At 40.3% G+C, this 17139-nt stretch overlaps 1 protein-coding gene across 2 annotated transcripts in view; it reads left to right on the plus strand.

Moving 5' to 3' along the window:
* The window catches only part of arid5b (AT-rich interaction domain 5B), an 87369-nt gene that overhangs the window by 25908 nt on the left and 44322 nt on the right, over positions 1 to 17139 (plus strand). For both annotated transcript variants that reach the window (XM_017431534.3, XM_017431542.3), the window contains exon 4: positions 13254 to 13484. In XM_017431534.3, the coding sequence (XP_017287023.1) occupies positions 13254 to 13484 (231 nt within the window). The remainder of the gene's footprint in view (positions 1 to 13253; positions 13485 to 17139) is intronic.

The following is a 17139-nucleotide window of genomic DNA, read 5'->3' on the forward strand; positions in this document are numbered from 1 at the left end:
CTCTAACCTTCCTGCACAACTCACTCAAATGGGAACTTGTCCCATTAAAGATACATTTAAAGGCAAACATGTCATCCGTTTCACTCTGCAGGAGACGGATATGTAAGGTCTGCTGGAAAAAGAAACTCCTGAAGTGCTCCTCTCTGTCGCTGACAACATCTGAGATCCCCGATCACAGCTGCTCACTTTGGGTCGGACCTGAGCGGCGTGACAAACGAGAGTGGCCTGCGACGCCGCTGGAGAATCGTCACCTGGGTGTAGCGGCGTTTAGGCTCGTTTGTGAAGGCGCAGAGATGCTCCGTTTCTTTTGTTTATTTAGTCTAAAAGCAGCTGTTTTTCTGCGACTAAAGAGAGTTGATTAAATTTGCTCCCTGTGGTATTTGCACATTCCGGGTTCTTGCAGAGCGGCTTTATTTTCCTTCTTCCTACTCTCGGAATTGACTTGCGCTATAAGTGGATTGACCCCCAAAACCCAGCAGCAGTCTTTCATTAGTCAGGATGTAGCCAGGGACCAGACAGCGACCGGCGTTTAGGACCGCCCCGTCGACACAAACACGAGGCGAAGGCGGAGCGATCGCGTTGTTTGCCCGTGTCTGCGTGTTAGCAAAATATCTTGTGCACAGATGGACACATTTTAGTGAAACTTTCGGGAAATAACCAGCAGACGCATGTCTACACGTGATTAACTTTTGGAGCCAGTCGAATTGAAGATGGTCGCTACAAAACTGGCTCCAGTTCAGTCAGTTCTACAGATATTGTGCTCAAATTTGGCGTGGTAGTAGCTGAGAGTCATTCACAACACGTACTCTGAGCGTGACATGAGACTGCGCACAAAGTTATTTTCAAGGTTAGACCAAACAAGATGATTTTAGTCCAAAACTTAATTCGTTACAAAGCTTTCTGTTGTTTTTGCAGATCCTCAAAAGAACCAATTTGTGTTTCAGATGAGGAAGCCCCGTGAATAATTCCTTCTTGTATTACAGGACCTATTAAATTTCAAACTTTTCAATCTGGCAATCAATAAGGCAGCCAGCTCCTCCTGGCCCCGGTCCAGACACATTAGGGCTGCAAGCGGTGGTTGCTAGGGAGCTGAGCCTGCTCAGGGGAAAGAATGTTTAATGTAATAGAATCACATAAATCAACCGGAGGAAAGTGCTTGTGTTGTTTCGTCTCTTTTCTTCTCTTCTCTTCTGACAACATTTATTATAGGGGTGTGTGTGTGTGTGTGTGCTTTCTTTTTTTAAATGTGGTGATCAACATTAAAAACATCTGGGTAGAAACGGAGTGAAATTTGCTCTCTCGTGTTGACGAGGGCTTGTTTTTGGGATGTGTAACTATTAATCCCGGTGCCCCACGCTTGGATTAATTGAAGTGAAAGTGATATGAGCGTTCATTAAAAAACAAAAAACAACATATATTTATATGTTTGACGGGCCACAGCCCCACCCTGCTGCAATGAAGGAGACACTTTTTGTGCCGTACTATAATTAAGAACAGGAGCCAGCATGCATGGAGGGCTGCATTTCTCACCATCACGCTCCCACTCTCTGTTTTCTTTACCGTTTCGGCGCAACATTTCCTCTGGGTGTTAGTGCCCTTTTGTGGGAATGTGACTCCCTTGGAATAATTAAGCGTGTGAATGTAAAAGTCGGGTTTGTCATATTTTCGCTCTGCACTGCGGCTGACGCGATCAGCTCGAATTCCTGATGAGTTGATTTGCCTGCTTAAAAACTGGCCCCAAACAACATATTTAAAACTAAATACGGCTCCGCTGCTGCCCCAGGTTCCACCTCCAGACAACAACAAACAAAAAAAAAACCTGCCTCCAGGTTGTTTGTTAGCGCCGTAGCTTCGCTCGGCCCTCGGCTTGTCAATTCAAGTCTTTGGTTCTCAGCAGACGAAAACATCAGACTGCTTTACTGGACAGAAATCCCAAACCGGGTTTGTCAAAATTTAAACAAGCTGGTGAAATTATGAATGTCTGGAACAAACTGTGTTTACAAATTGACAACAAAGAAGCGGAGTATGCTGCTGAGAAATCTGTGGGAAAAAAAACACTGGTATGAGTAAAATTTGAGTTGCAGCAGAGTTGTTACTGTGGAAAAACACATTTGTTTAAAGCTATTTTTATGTTTAAGCTGTAGCCATGTTTTATCTCTCTCTGTAAAGGTGCTAACTTCAGTTAGAGTCATGTTTCGGCTTCAGTGTAAATGTAAAACTTTATTTACTTTCTCGTTGTTTTTTTCACCCGATGTCCCAAAACGGCCCAAAGTTTAGTTGGTAATTGTGTCTGTTTGCTTTTAAAACGAAGCAGCTGATGTTCAGACTGATTTCTGAGCTACAAGACGGAAACATGTGAAGAATAAAACCACAAGCATGACCTGAAAGAAGCTGAAAGCAGGCGTTCCGCTTCAGGAACAAAGTTTATTTACATTTTTAGTCAATCTTCAGTTTAAATAACACATTCTTATGTTAAAACTTAACATTTAACAGTACATTTTGTTAACTTAAGTTAAGTTCTCCCGGCATCCGAAGGCGAAGGGGTGATAATCTTAAAGCCAGTTTATTTATCTGTCTGTTAGCAAAATATCTCATGAACCACTTTATGGATTTTAATGAAATTCTCAGTATGTAATTATTACCTGTACATTAACAAACTGATTAAATTTTGAAGCCAACCAAATTTAAGATGGCCGCCACAGCCACCTGAACTTTGTCAACACCATAATGGCTACAACTCAGTCGGTTTTACACATGTTGAGCTAAAATTTGGTGTTGTAGTAGCTGAGACTGATTCCCAAACGTACACGCTGAGCATTAATGGGTCAAGTAGGGTCTCACGATATCACGTGAATTTACACATGACGTCGATTACAAGGTTTGACCAAAACATCTACAATTCTCCACGCAGTTTAAAACTCTGGAACAAATGCAGCAGGAGATATTGGCCATTAATTTTATACTTGATTTTTCTTTTCAAAACAAGCTGAAAAAAAAAAATACTAATTACGACATGATTGTGGATTTTTTGATGTCCTCTGAAGGCCAGAGTCTGTTGTGTGCGTTGTGTTGTGAGCACAGCTTGCAGCTGATATAATGAACCGAAGAGAGGCGAGTCAGCCCGTGTGACTGATGACGGATGGCCTCTGAGTCATTTGCAAACACAGTATGCCATTTTACGCAGATCCATTAAACAAATTTTGAAATATTATCCCGGCTTTGACTCGATCTGAGCAGAATAAACTGAGCGTTTTGTGTTTGTGTAATCACGCCGCTTTGTTTTTACTACAGCGTGGCGGTGATGTATCGACGCCGCATCCTCGCCTGTGATTAATGCATTTTTGTTTACTGCGCTGACTCGGGTTGCAATTAGCAAAATGTTCCGACACATTTTGTTTTATCCAAGGTAGTGTAGTCATTCACAGATTGGACATGCAGTGAATCACGCTAATCTCACGGACGCTTTTTTTTTAAATTTTATTCCTCCTTTTTGTTTTATGTCATCCTTTCCTTCTGTTCCCCACAGATCTCGGCGTCTCTGGCAGATGCTGTCCCCCTTTTCTTTAAAACATATTTGGTCATGTTTCAATAACAGTGGGAATGGGCGCCTGCTGCCCGCCTCCCCTCCCCTCCCTCCTCTCCCCTCCCTCTCCTCTCCTCTCCTCTCACTGTCATTGAAAAGTGAGAAAGAGAGGAGAGGGGGGAATCAGAGATGTGTTATATATTATGAGAAGAGACTAAATGGAAACAGGGTAACCTCAGAGATCGATACAAAGCATGAAGAAGAGAGCCTGCAGGATGAAGTAAGAATACCAATCATGATCCTCCTCCTCCTCTCTGCCTCACTTTGTCGTCCCCCCCACCCCCTACTAATGTAACTCTCTCTATGTTTGACCTCTTTTTGAAGTAAAAACTTAAAAATATCAGGGGTCCAGCATTCTTTAAAAACACATCCACCACCATTCAAGCCGCAGTTACGTTATTTAGAAAGTTGGACCATTTCTTTGTCACTTCTCAACATAAGATAAACCTAGTTATGCGTGATCTAACACAACATTGCGACACACTCAGAGTATGCGTTGCGTATGACTCTCAGCTGCCGCCACACCAAATCTCAGCTCAGTATCTGTTAAACTGGCCGAGTTACGGACATTTTTTTGTGTGTGTTGGCCCACCAGCCGCGGTGGCCACTCCGAGTCGGTTTGACTCCAAAAGTTAATCGGCTGTCGATGTTCATCCACTGATTGTTCCCTGAAAGTTTCATTAAAATCCGTTCAGCGGCGGGCGGTTCAAAGGAAGAAAGGGGAATATGAAAGTGACAGTGTTGGCTCCGAGTTGCACTACATCGCTCTTTCTCTCCAAGCCCACAAAAGCAGCGGGGGGATCCAGTAAATTCCTTGGCCGAGCAGATAATGTGGAAATGTTGACAACAGCAAAATTGAGGCGAATGAGTGATTTAAGGACTACGGCGGCTGACACAGAGCACAAGAGGAATGGTTTTCAGCTTTTTCCTGCTCGTCTCTGACAGCAGAAACGTGCCCATATGCCTGGGAGATCTTGTCAGGGTTTGTGGGCAGTTGTGAATATTTTTAAGCCTGGTTGAAAACAAATAACATGCTTTTTTTTTCTTCTTCTTCCTAATTGTTAGCAGCTCTAATATTACAAATTGTTTTAGTCGCAAAGTTTCAAAGCCCTGGCAGGAGTTATCTGATAGGAAGCAGAAGATGCAGCGGCAGATAACCCTCCTAATTTTCTGTTTCTGAAACATCCCTGATATCAGGGATGTTTCATCTGACGCCGCGATAGCTTCTCATTCAGCGCAGCCGCTGCTTTAACCTCAGCTAATGACTTTCATGTCGCCTGCCACATTTCCGAGATTTTGATTATGATGAGTAATTTGTCGCGCTCGTTATGAAAGAGAAATTCTTCCTTTGGTGTAATTACCAAACAAAAAAACGAAGAAGAAATTAATTCTCTTTAGTGTCACAAAGCATCGGAGTTTGTTCTCATTATTTCCACCCCTGTTTCTCTCGTGCACTTTTCTTTATCCAATCAAAGAAAGAGCTGCCTCGCTGCAACGTCCTCCCCTTAAAATATCAGATCCAGTGTTGTTAAATATAATTTTGTCATATTTATGATCTAAAATTGGACACGTGTTACAGCGTGTTGCCTTTACTGCGCCGGAGTCGATTGAATCCTTTATTTTTAGAGTGTCTCCTGACAGCAGCCGCAGCTAATGACTTTAGCAGTCTGCTGTGTGGACGGCTGCAGTGTCGTTTACAGCAGGAGAGGATTTCCATTTGAATGAGACTTTACTGGACTGGGTTGTATTTTACGTGCTTTCACACTTAATTATACCCTACTTGTGTTCGGCATTGGAGCATTTCCCTTTAGACAAAACACAAACATGCTGCAGATGTATTTAGATGCTCTGCTCAGATGCTTTGGTTTACGGGCCGCAAGTGGCTTTAATTTGAAATATTTGTTTTATCTCCACCCAGCTTCAGCTTCAGTTCACTTTACCTCAGCCTGTAAAGTCGAAACCCGTTTCATCAGGGAGAAATTAGCTGATAGTTTTCAATTGTTGCTTGTTTTTAATTACTTTATGTTCTGGTTTTTGTTCCACGCTTGTTAATGGAGTGCTGCGACACCAGGACATGTAGTCTGCGTCTGCATGCATGTGTTCTTTTGCCTCTTCGCAAAATATCTCATAAACCACTGGCTGGATTTTAATAAAAATCTCAGGAAGCAAAGGCTACCCTTCTATAACTCATTACCTTTTGGAACCAGTCCAATTCAAGATGGCAGCCACAGCTAATCAACCCAAACAAACGCAGAAAAACTATAATTCTGTCAGTTTTACACATAATGAGCTCAAACTTGGTGCGGTAGTAGCTGACAGTCACTCATACTTTTAGCACCAACAGATCAAATTAAATTTGTGTTTAAAGGTTTATTGTTAGTTTATTACATTTAAGAAACTATAAACCCAAAGAGTTGAGTGTTTTTGTTTTGGTGCTTCGCTCTCTCGTGTAATAAAAACATGTTTGAAGGGTTAAATCTGTGTCCAAATTTAAGTTTGCACAATAGTTTAGCTCTGAACGACACACACCTTGAATGAAGAGAAGAAAGGAGTGAACTGGAGTGTCTCACTCTAACCTTGAGAGCGGGCTGGAAATAAACAGGTTTTATAATCGTTTTTTTTCTTTAAAGCAAAAAAGACACATCAATAAGACCTTGGGAATTACTGAGAATTTGTAAAACAAGGGCATAATATTTCTTCTTAATAACAAAAAGCAACACAATATTATAGTGCGGAAGTTGTACCTATAAATAAATGGGATTTTAGCTCCGTTGATCATGTTTTTCACACCATATTTGTGTGTGTGTGTGTGTGTGAATGCTGAGTCAGCGTTCACACTATTATTTTCCAGTTTTTTTATTATTCCGTACCTATTTTGCAAGCTGGCTACTCTTACACACTTTGTGCTATTTTAGCCATTCATTTATCAAAACGCTCGGCTCATTCAGGAGATGGGAGCTGAGACTTAATTTAATTTTTTTTTAACAAATATTTTCTTTAAAATCTGCTTCAAACTTGATCTATTTTTATCGTACTTCCAGCATTTAGCTACAATTTAGCTTCTAGCTAGCCTTTTGCCAGTTTTAGCCTTTAGCCGCAATTTTTGCAGATTCTTTAAGCTCATGTTTAGCTACTTTTAGGCTTGGCTACTTTAGCTTTCAGTAAGCATTTTGCTTCCCTTAGCTTTTAGCTGGTGTCCTGCTTCTTTTAGCTTTAACAGCTCAGTTTCAGCTGTCATCCAGCACTCAGCATTTATGCTTTGTTTTTGCAGAAACTGCTATTTCTCTAGTTTAATCTGCTACTCGGAGAAACACGTAGTTCCAATAATGACACAGCTGAAAAAACGAGCTATAAATAAAGAAGCTTAAAAAGCTAAAATCACCTCTTTAAAATGAGGTGATTTAGACCCAGTTGGGAGTAGTTTGTGTGTCTTTAAACTCAGTGATGTGTTCAAGGAGAAGTTAAAGTTTCGATGCCTGTCACAAAGAAAAAAAAAAGTCAGTTGCCAAAATATTTTCATGATGAGCAAGTTTCAGTGGAAATTAAGTTTTGGAAGACATAAAGAGAGATGTATCTTTCATCATGGCTCACGTTAAACCTTACATTTGTTTCACGTTTGTTCTCTGTGATGGATTTCCAAATGTATTATTAGCAACTTTAAAGTCGCTGCGAGTTGATTTTCATACTGTTGTGAGTAGAGAACAAAGACTGCCTGCAGGTCAGGAAATCAGTACAATCAGATGAAGCAATATGTCTCCTTAACCCTTTCAGACCAAAGGTTTTTTTTTTTTTTTTTTTTAAACTCTTACCTCAGGGGGGGTTTGGGAGAAAACCTAAACCTGTGCAATTAAACTTTAGCCTTTGAAGAAGAAAATAAGCATAAAAAAATACAAACGAGGGGTTAAATCTTTAGCTTTTGTTTTGAAATACTAATTTAGCTTCTGTGTTCATCAAGACTTCAAATATCCTCGGGTCTTAAAATAGCCCCGCGAAGCTTATATTGCGTTAAGCCTGATTGAATTCATAAAGAAAGTTATTTTAATTCACTGAATGTTACAGCTTAGTTTGTTCTTTTTATTAAATTCGGTGCAAGTTTCCTTTTATTTACATTATCATCGTGTTCTTAATAAAGAAAGAAACCCTTGTTTTTTAAAAAGAGAATTTCACTAAAAGTTGGAAGGCTTTTAGACGATGTTTTACCCTTAAGTGATTTAAACCTTTAGACAAAACAAAACTTTCTTGAACGAGCTGTAAAATAATGTCTGGACCTACTCTGTAATCAGAGAATATCCGCGTCTGAAATCCTAAAATCTTTTCTGTTAGAAAGGCAAATTACAAAAGCTGCAGAGTCACGTTTCTTTCAGCTTTATTCTGTGGAAAATTAGTTCGGATTAGGATGTGGTAAGTGCAGACTGACACGAGGACTAGTTATAGTAAAAATAAGGGTTTTAATTACAACAACAAAAGCTGACAGGGCAGCAAACAAACTATCAAAAGAGTTAAACAACGAGGAGCTCACAACCAGTGTAACGGACTGAGAACAGGGAGGTTAAATAGGCTGGGAGCGATGAGAACAAGTAAATGCAGCTGTTCTGATTAGTAAATGAGAGACAGGTGGGAGATGAGGAGCAGGACTTACTGAGGGAATGAAATGGAAAATGATGCAGGGCAAAAAAAAAAAAGAAAAAAAGAAAAAGGAAAACAACAAGAGAGTTACTCAATAAAACACAAGGAACAATAAGACAAAATGGAGTGAATCAACAAAATAAAACCCACTGACAAAAAAGAATAACACAAAACAAACCAGCAGCCACAAAAACGCTCAGGGTCGTGACACGCTCGTCACAGTCTGAATTACAAAACACGGCATTGTATTCTTTAATTTGCTGCGACTCATACTAACAGTAAGTCGAGGCAAAAAACACCAAACGGCAACAAAAGCGATGGAGGTCTTTGTCAAATCAAAACTGAAAGAAAGAACTGGAATCAGAAGCTGGAAGTGTGAGACATGAGCAAAATAATTACCTAAATATACAAAACTTTACTGGCAGTAAACGGCACAACGGCAAAAGAGGCCAATGGAGGGTCAGCAATCTTTGGTGGCGCCCCTGGATATGGTAGTGATCGTGTATTTCAGCGTACAAATGCCTATATAAAAGGATTTCAAATGAATATAAAGGCAATTTTAGAGAGAACAAAGTGTAAATGGTGTTTGAAGTAGAACATCTCTTCAAGTGTCATCCAGCTCTTTTTGTGCTTTATGCATATTTACAGAGGCCGCCCTAAACAATCATAAACAGGCGAAAATAAAATGGCTGGGAGAGGCCCAGTAACAGCAGGTAAATGAATGATGGAGATGTAGGATTGGGTCCAAGAAGTGTCCAACGAAGGAGTACAGTCACTCGCGTTTGAAGCAACAATCAATCAGATCCGTTAAAAAAAGGAGTCCAATTTGAGCAGGAGGTGCCAAATGATCCTGTCTTTTATTGTGCACGCCCTTCGCTTTGTAACACTGTGTTTCTGTAATAAGAAGCCCGGGCTGAAATAACCCTGATGACAACATGATGACGCCATTTAGGGTAATTATTTTGACAGGAACAGTACAGCGAGTTTTGTAGCAGGGTAAAATAACCGAAGTGACTCATTAGGTGTAATACATTTAATCAGAACATGTGTTGCACTCGACATACTGTTTAATGGCTGCTATTCTTTCTCAGTTTACAGCGGGCTGCAGTGTGTTAGCATTTATTGAGTGCTGCACTGACTGAATGGCTCCAACGTCAGCTGTCCCGTAGAGCCGTTATGACCCTGACGCTGTTGTATTTTACGAGGTCAGGAGCTTTACAGCGTGTTCTGAAAATAATCTGCCACACCACAGTGGCTTGATCAACATGCTACACCACCACCACAACGAGACACACAAAGAGAAAGAGGAGCTGGAGGGAATGCATGTCGCCCGCCACCTTCAAGTTTTAAACTAAGATCGTTTTATTTTTAGAAATAATGGAGTTGAATGTAAATCATGTGCGTGGTGTTATGCGATATTGCGAGATGTCACACTCAGAGTATGTCTCAGCTACTACCACGTCCAAGTTCAGCTCAGTATCTGCAAAACCGATGGAGTTAGAAGTCGTTTTCGTGTTGTGTTTTGATTCCAAAAGTTTGTCAGTTGGGAATCGAATGATTGCTTTCTGAGCGTTTTGATTCAAGTTTGTGCGTTTTGTGGCTCACAAGGTATTTTGGAAACAGACAGACGCACGCAGGCGAAAACACTGTCGTCCACCTTCACCCTTTAGCTGGCGGGCAATAAAAAGATCCCACTAGAGAGGAGAAACGGCCACGACTCCAGTTAGAGATACCCGAGATGAGGAGGTCTTTTATTTTGAAAGGTTGGGTTGTAAGAACAAAAGAAATTTTTCAAGTGTACATCCTCTGACATACACACACACACACACACACCGGCATGCATACTTTACAACGCCTTTGTACAGTTATTAATGCCCTGTGGCGCTCTCTCCAAATTGAATCTAATCAAGTGAAATGCTGTGAGGGTCCTCGGGAGAAAGAGCAGAGTCTGACGGTGACCGCTCACAATAAAATCCGTGACATTTGGAAACAAAGCCCGCTCCATACCTCTGAGCTGTAATTGCGTATGACAAATGCCGCAATCTTGGATAAATGTGTCTCTGCAGTGCGAGATGGGTGATTGTAAGGAAACGTGTGGCGATGCATCTGCAAGCTTTGTGGCTTAAGGTGTCGGCGCGTTTGTGTGGTTTTGTGTGTGCGTTGGTGCACTGGTTGAATGGTTTTAATCATTCTTTTGAAGTGGTCTTCGTATCGGAGCACAGTGGAACTAATTACACTAATTGTTGGGAATGCAGCTGCTGTAAATATGCTGTGAATGGCGTCCCTCCTGTCCTTTTCCTGCTGCACATTTCAGTGATTTTTATGAGCCTCCAGCCTCGTGAAAGAAAACACCAAAAACCAAGCAAAAAAAGGGGTCTATTTTTAAATCTCCCAACATTCTACGTCTTAAAGAAAACAAAGCAAAAACTTGATGGTTAGCCACTCCTTGAAATATTAACTTACCAGGAGAAATACTTATGAATGTCATGTCCAAGAGCTTTGTAAAAGCAGACAGGATGGTGAATAATTCATGTAAAATTGTGTTTCAGACTGCTTGACTCTGCTTCATCAACTGTTGAACCGTGTAGTCGGCTTTGTGCGCAAACAAAAAAATCACCCCGTTCAAAGTGAACAAGTATTGAAAATATGAATTTGATGCAACGCCGAGGATGCTACGAGACTGTGCGGTGGTGTCTTCTGATTTAATGAGTCATTTACTCGCCTAAATATTGCTGCAGAGAACAAGATAAGAAGCATTTAGGGACAAAGGTCTCAGACACATATCACTAAATGATAATCTGTGTAAATAAATGCAGGCAAGTATGCAGAATTTGTAAATAGAGGACAAGGGTTTGGAACTAGAAGGCTCCCATTTTCAGTCTGTTTGTATCCAAGTAGTGCTTAAATGATGGTGTTTGAGTTGCAGCTAAACAGCACATATGGAGATGAAAAGAGGCAGGAGGCATGCCCAAACTACATCCAAATAACTGCTGGCTATTATCTGCTAGCTGTTCCACTCTGTATCGCCTTTTTTTAAAAAATCTGCAGTCATTTGCATATTTACGATCCATTATATTAGCTATCACTGGCAAATATTTGAATTTGGCTCAACGATTGATAAAACATTACAGTTATTTAAATATCCAGTCACATATATATATCTTGTAAAGTCAGACAGTTTTCTGTTTGTGTTTTGTTGGGAAGATTTAGTGCTGCTTAGGCAGATAAAAACCCATCAGATTTACTGGACCAGTGAGGTTTTCCAATGTAAACACTGGAGTCCTGTTTACATTTTCAGGATGACTTCTTTATATTTTTTCTAAACCAAAAATGCATCCCTTAACTCTTTCTTTTAACTTTATTTGCATGTAAATAATTATAAACATTGCGTTTGGAGTGATATGTTTTCTTTTAATTAAAAACAAGATGTTGAATTTATTCCTGACCTTTACCCTTAAAAGCCAACTTTCTGTTAATTCTCCGTGTACTGAGAAAAGGTCATGAACGCATAAAACTAAAATATTAGAGCATTTTATGTTTGTTTTATTTTTGGATTGCTGTGATTTTAAAATTCTGTAGCAATGTGTGTTATCGCTGCATCACCGTGAGATGCATTTGTGTAGATTTAATCTTATTTATTTTACCCTGGAATAATAAACTCCCAGCCGAAAACCTTCTGCTTCGTGGTGTTTTTATTACGCAGCGACGGCAGCCTGTCAGGCAGACCACCACTGAAATATCTAAACAACTATTTCATGGACTGATCACTAGTGTTTCACATACAATTATTCGTCCCTCTGAATTATTTGTGATCCCTTCATCTTTGTGTTTCATTACCAAATAAGTGGAAAATTTATTTAAAAATTTTAAAAAAGCCCATTAGCTTCAGCTGTTTGCATTTGGCCTTTTTTGGACAAATGTAGTGCCGTCCTTGTGGCACGCTGCTGGTGTAACATTACCAGTTTGATTGTCTATCAGCTCATTCTTTTGCTTTTATCATATTGGTTCAGCGTGTACTTCCTGTCCTGAGGTTCTCCAAACAAAGACAGACATTTCTTTGCCAGCAAGTTGTTACACATGTTAACACATGATAATTTATTAATCAAATAAACGCGCCGTCAGTGGAATAAAATGTAATGGAGGCGCCGTTTGGAGGCACATTTCACTGCAGCCAAAGCAAAGCTGCACTGATAACAAAACAAGATGTACAAAGTTTATTTCTGTTGTGACGTTGGTCAGTGTGCGAGCTCGCGCACACCCATCCACACATGCCTGCTCTCAAACGCCCTGACGATTTCCCACCACAAATTAGCTCGTTCCAGAAACTAGTCAAGCAAAATATCATCTTTCTTTGAGCTGTTTTCACATTCCTCCTGTCAGGACGAGAGCAATGCAGGTCATGCATTTCAAACACGCTGCCTAACAACATAATACATTTTTACAACACGTCTAAAAGGCTGTCCTGTCAGTCAGTGTATTATTACTACAGGGGAAAGGATGTGAAACTATTTAAAGTTAGAGTGAAACAGCAGCGTAATAGCGTCTCACTTCCTTAATGTGATGTATTTCCTCTAAATAGTTGTATAAAAATATAAGATACTAAAACAGATTAATAATGGTTTTATAGGAGAGGGGGAAAAAAATCTAGCTGTTGCTGGTTATAAATCAACACATGTAGAGCCTTCCAGGAATTACTGAAAGGATCTTTTTTTCCCTCAGATTGATCATAAATCTGTCAGAACTGACTAAAAGTCACAATCATTACTTTCATAGCAGCTCGTATTGGCAGCACATTGGTAGTAGATGTGCTGGAAAGTAACAGTAGCCAAATAATGATCTATAAGAGAGACTGGTCATAAAACCTGGAGAGAGATGGAGGAATAAATGTGTCCTGTAAAATTAAGTGCCCATCTCTACAAATCTTACAGGAGCGCTTGGGTTGGAGGCGGGGTGGCGTGTTTCCTGTTTCTGCACACCTTCCCAGTACAGTAAATTGACCTACATGGAATCCCTTCCTAATCGTTTGAATTCTTGTGTTTTCCAGGCCAGGAGGAGGACGGCCGGAAGGTCTTGGTCCTCAGCTACCCGCAGTATTGCCGCTACCGCTCCGTCCTGGCTCGGCTCCGGGAGCAGCCGTCCTCGCTGCTCATAGACCACACGGTGCTGGCGCTGGGCGGCATTGCTGCATTGGGAGGGAGCACGCGGATCCTATACTGCCGTGACACCTTCGAGCACCCCACCCTGCTGCAGAATGAGAGCATCTGTGACGAGTTTGGTGAGTTTGGCAGCTGGAGAAATGTTTACTCGTGACCTCATCTGCAGCAGCTGTTACAGAAGTTGTTTATGATGTTTGAAGGGTTGCATTTTGAAACATCCAAATAGTTGGGTTTTTTTTCTCTCCTGATCTCCTAAAGTTGTTAAGATGATTCACCTCATACCAGATGTTTAAGTCTACTTTAAATGTTCAAATCTTTAATTATATAAAAGCTAAACATCCTAAATTAAAACTGCAGCGGAGCGGCAAAGCTAAATAAAAACAGCGTCTAATTTCTTGCTTTCAGACTGGGGGATTTTTCTACCAGTCTCGTAGGTTTGTGTAAAGGAAGTGCTCTAAATAATCTCATCGCTTGAGTCACTGTGGTTACACATTTAAATATATTAAATACACATGTGGGGGTGTTAGGGTGGAAAGAACTGAGCTCATTGAGTCTTTGTAGTTGGAGTTTTTTTACATCTCTAAGCAAAGCAGCATCAGCTGTGGCAACAAAGCACTGTTGCACTTTAGGGACTGAAACTGTAGTAAACTGGATAAACAAGTCGTCAACTGATCATTTATTGTTATTAATAGTAGGAATAAATTTTAAAAAACAGTAATAAACATCTGGACCACAACTAAAAGACAATACTATGTGTGAAGCTGGAATTCTGAAATGACTTCAGCAAGGAGCTGTAAATTACTCCTCAGTTTCTATTTATTGAATAATCAATAAATCGTTTAGGCTGGGTGTGAACATGAGTAAGTTGTCAAAATAAAATGTAAAATGAAGTGTAATATATAAAAAAAGAAGTAAGGTACATGTATTAAATCTACTGGAGCTCATCAGGAAGTGGAGTTGCATTACACGAACAGCTGCTTGTGTCACAGCCCACGTCCTCAGGTGCATTGTGGGAAATGTAGGCACTAGGACTTAGCAGGGAAAGACTTAGGGAAAGACTTAAAAATTATGCGTGTACTTAAGATTTATTAATTTTGACCATCCTGTTTGTCAATATTGTGCTTTTTTTGTGAAAAACGTAAACTATTTTTTTTTTGTTTAGGAAGTATAAACAGTTTATTTCTTAAAGAATTTTGTCCTGAAATGTTTAAACTGATCACATTTGAGGATCTTTAGTTGTCCGTTCAGCGCTGAAAGACAGAGACTGCTTTCTATATCAGTCTATCTTGTCACTTGTGTTGATTTTGAATTAATATTCAGGTTTATGACTGTATTATATTTATACAGCAGGTCTGCGCTACATTCTGCATGGATGAGTGGAGAGTACAGATTTGTGTGTTCAGCTCTCACACTAGTTGATGAATTCTGCTTGCGAAATAAATTAAGGCCCAACACGTTTTTTGATCTTTTGCTGTTTTTATTAGGACTTAAAAAACATTCACTCCAATTCATGTTTTGGTTTCCAATTTAGCTTCCGATTTGTTTTTCCTTTTTATTTCGTCCCCAGAGCAGACTTTCTGTTTATAATCAACAGTGACTTCTGCTGAAATGTAATCAGTCACACCTTTAAGAAAAAAAAAAAAAAAAAAAGAATTTTATGGTTCCAGCGAAGAGTTGTGAATGTGCCAGTTTTCGCATGTTTTATCTGCCATTCATTGTGCCACCCTCGCTTCTCATGAAACCTCACATTTCTTTTAAAGCCAGGGCTAAAACAACAACAGAAAGAGAGAGAAAAAAAAATAATAATAAAGTGATTCATCTCTCTGTAAATTTTCCTCTGCTTGGTATCTCAGCAGGCTCTTGTTGCGGAATCGGTGTGACATTCGCTATAATGGCTCCTCTGGTCAAAAGTCATTGTTTTTCTTTTCCTGTAAATTTGCCAGGAGGTAATTGCATTTTAAGAGAGCAGCAGAGGTGAGACCAGAAGGGAAAATGGTTTTAGGCATAGGAAAATAAGTTATGAATAGCAGCACCAACATCCTGTGGCTGCTGTTGCTCATTCGCTTGGCTCAATGATGCCATTCCTCTGTGAGTCACATTTAAGCTAAAGGTTTATTTTCATAGCTGAAGGGAATTCTGCTTCTTTTCCTTTTTTTTTTCTCCTCCCTTCGCTCTAAGCCAGCCAGATTTCTAATGTTCTTCACATGAAGGTTTACTCGGTTTGAAGCGGACTTTTATTTCTGCCGGAATTGCTGCTTGGAGACTTGATTGTGATTTGTTTCAAAACAGCAGAGCTAAGTAATTTACATCACTCTGGCAGGTGAATAAGGCCTCCAGGGCGTCTTACTGACTTACAGGCACAAACACACACGTGAATGTTTGCACACTCAGACACAGCTGCTGAGTAAAGTCATCCCGCTGTTTACAGGCGCGATACAAAAACATATTAAATCCACCTTTATTAGGATAAGTACCACCACTGTGGACACATCAGAAGCGACGCTGCACATCTGTGAAATGTTAATGAGTCGAAAACTGATTCTGACCTTTTGGATTCAGACGAATTTGTTAGCAGTAATGGCCGTTTATCTTCTCGGGGCTAAATTATAAAACTGTGTCAAGTTACCCCGGGGGTCGAGAGGAGGAGAGGGTTCAAACATGAACATTGGCGAGCTCAATTTAGCGTATGGTGTAAAATATAGCCAACTGATAAAAGCCGAGTGGTCTTTACTTCACACAAGACTTGCGTGGTTCTGTTCAGCCCAGCGAGATTGAAACCTACGACTTTATCAGCAGCAAATGAAGCTTTTATTTGTTCAAAACTCGTCCTGATTTGTCTGGAGAATCAAACATTTTTTCATTTCTCGGCTCTTCTTTTATTCTTTTTTTTTTTTCTTCTTCTTTCTATTTTTGACTGCTTGATGGGAAAAAATATAAAGTAGTTCCCCAATGTAACAGCAGCTTCAGCAAACATTGCTTCATTTCGCTTGCCCCGCCGCACCACTGCCCTTTCCCCGTTTGAAGTATCTCGAACAGAACTGCGGTTGCATCAGTTAGATCTTAAGTCCTGTGATCCATATTCATGTTCAGCATCGCCCGTCACCCCAGCAGCTGCTTTCCTCGCGGGGAATGACACAGTTTTTGTTTATAATTATCATGCATTCTCTGCCAGCGTGGACTGATTATACCCATGCTACTTTGTGTCCTCGATTCCTTTTCTTTGCCAGGAGGAATGTAATATTACAGCCACGCAACGGCCTAACGAGAGATATAAATTGTGTTTTAGCCCGCGCCGGTACAAATATTTTTTACTTATTGCGTTCTCACTGACACGCAGAATGAAAATCAATCTCTTATATAAACCTAAGAATAACAAAGGTGGGACATGCTGCACTGTAATAATATTGGCATTACCGAAGCTCTCTGCAGTGATAAAAAAAAAAGAAAGGCTAGAAATAGTTTGAGTGGGCCTTGCAAGTGCTGAATAACAGATCATTCAAATCTTCTTTATAAGCTGTGTGTTGAGTATTTCTTACTCATAACAATTTGGCAGCGACGCTGAGCAGAATGTGTCACAAACAACGACCACAAAAAAAACAAAAAAACATATGTAAGCTTTGCCAAACTGTGGTATAGGATGATGATATGTTTAAACAAAATGGCCCCGTGTTAAGGAAAATATTACGAGCAGCATTTTTTCCATTTTTCCCCTAATTCTCCTTGAAGTTTTGCTCCCAGAGCTTTGCCTCCCCTCCCCTCCCCTCCCCTCCCCTC

This window comes from Kryptolebias marmoratus, linkage group LG22, assembly GCF_001649575.2.
Source record: "Kryptolebias marmoratus isolate JLee-2015 linkage group LG22, ASM164957v2, whole genome shotgun sequence".
Taxonomy (NCBI): domain Eukaryota; kingdom Metazoa; phylum Chordata; class Actinopteri; order Cyprinodontiformes; family Rivulidae; genus Kryptolebias; species Kryptolebias marmoratus.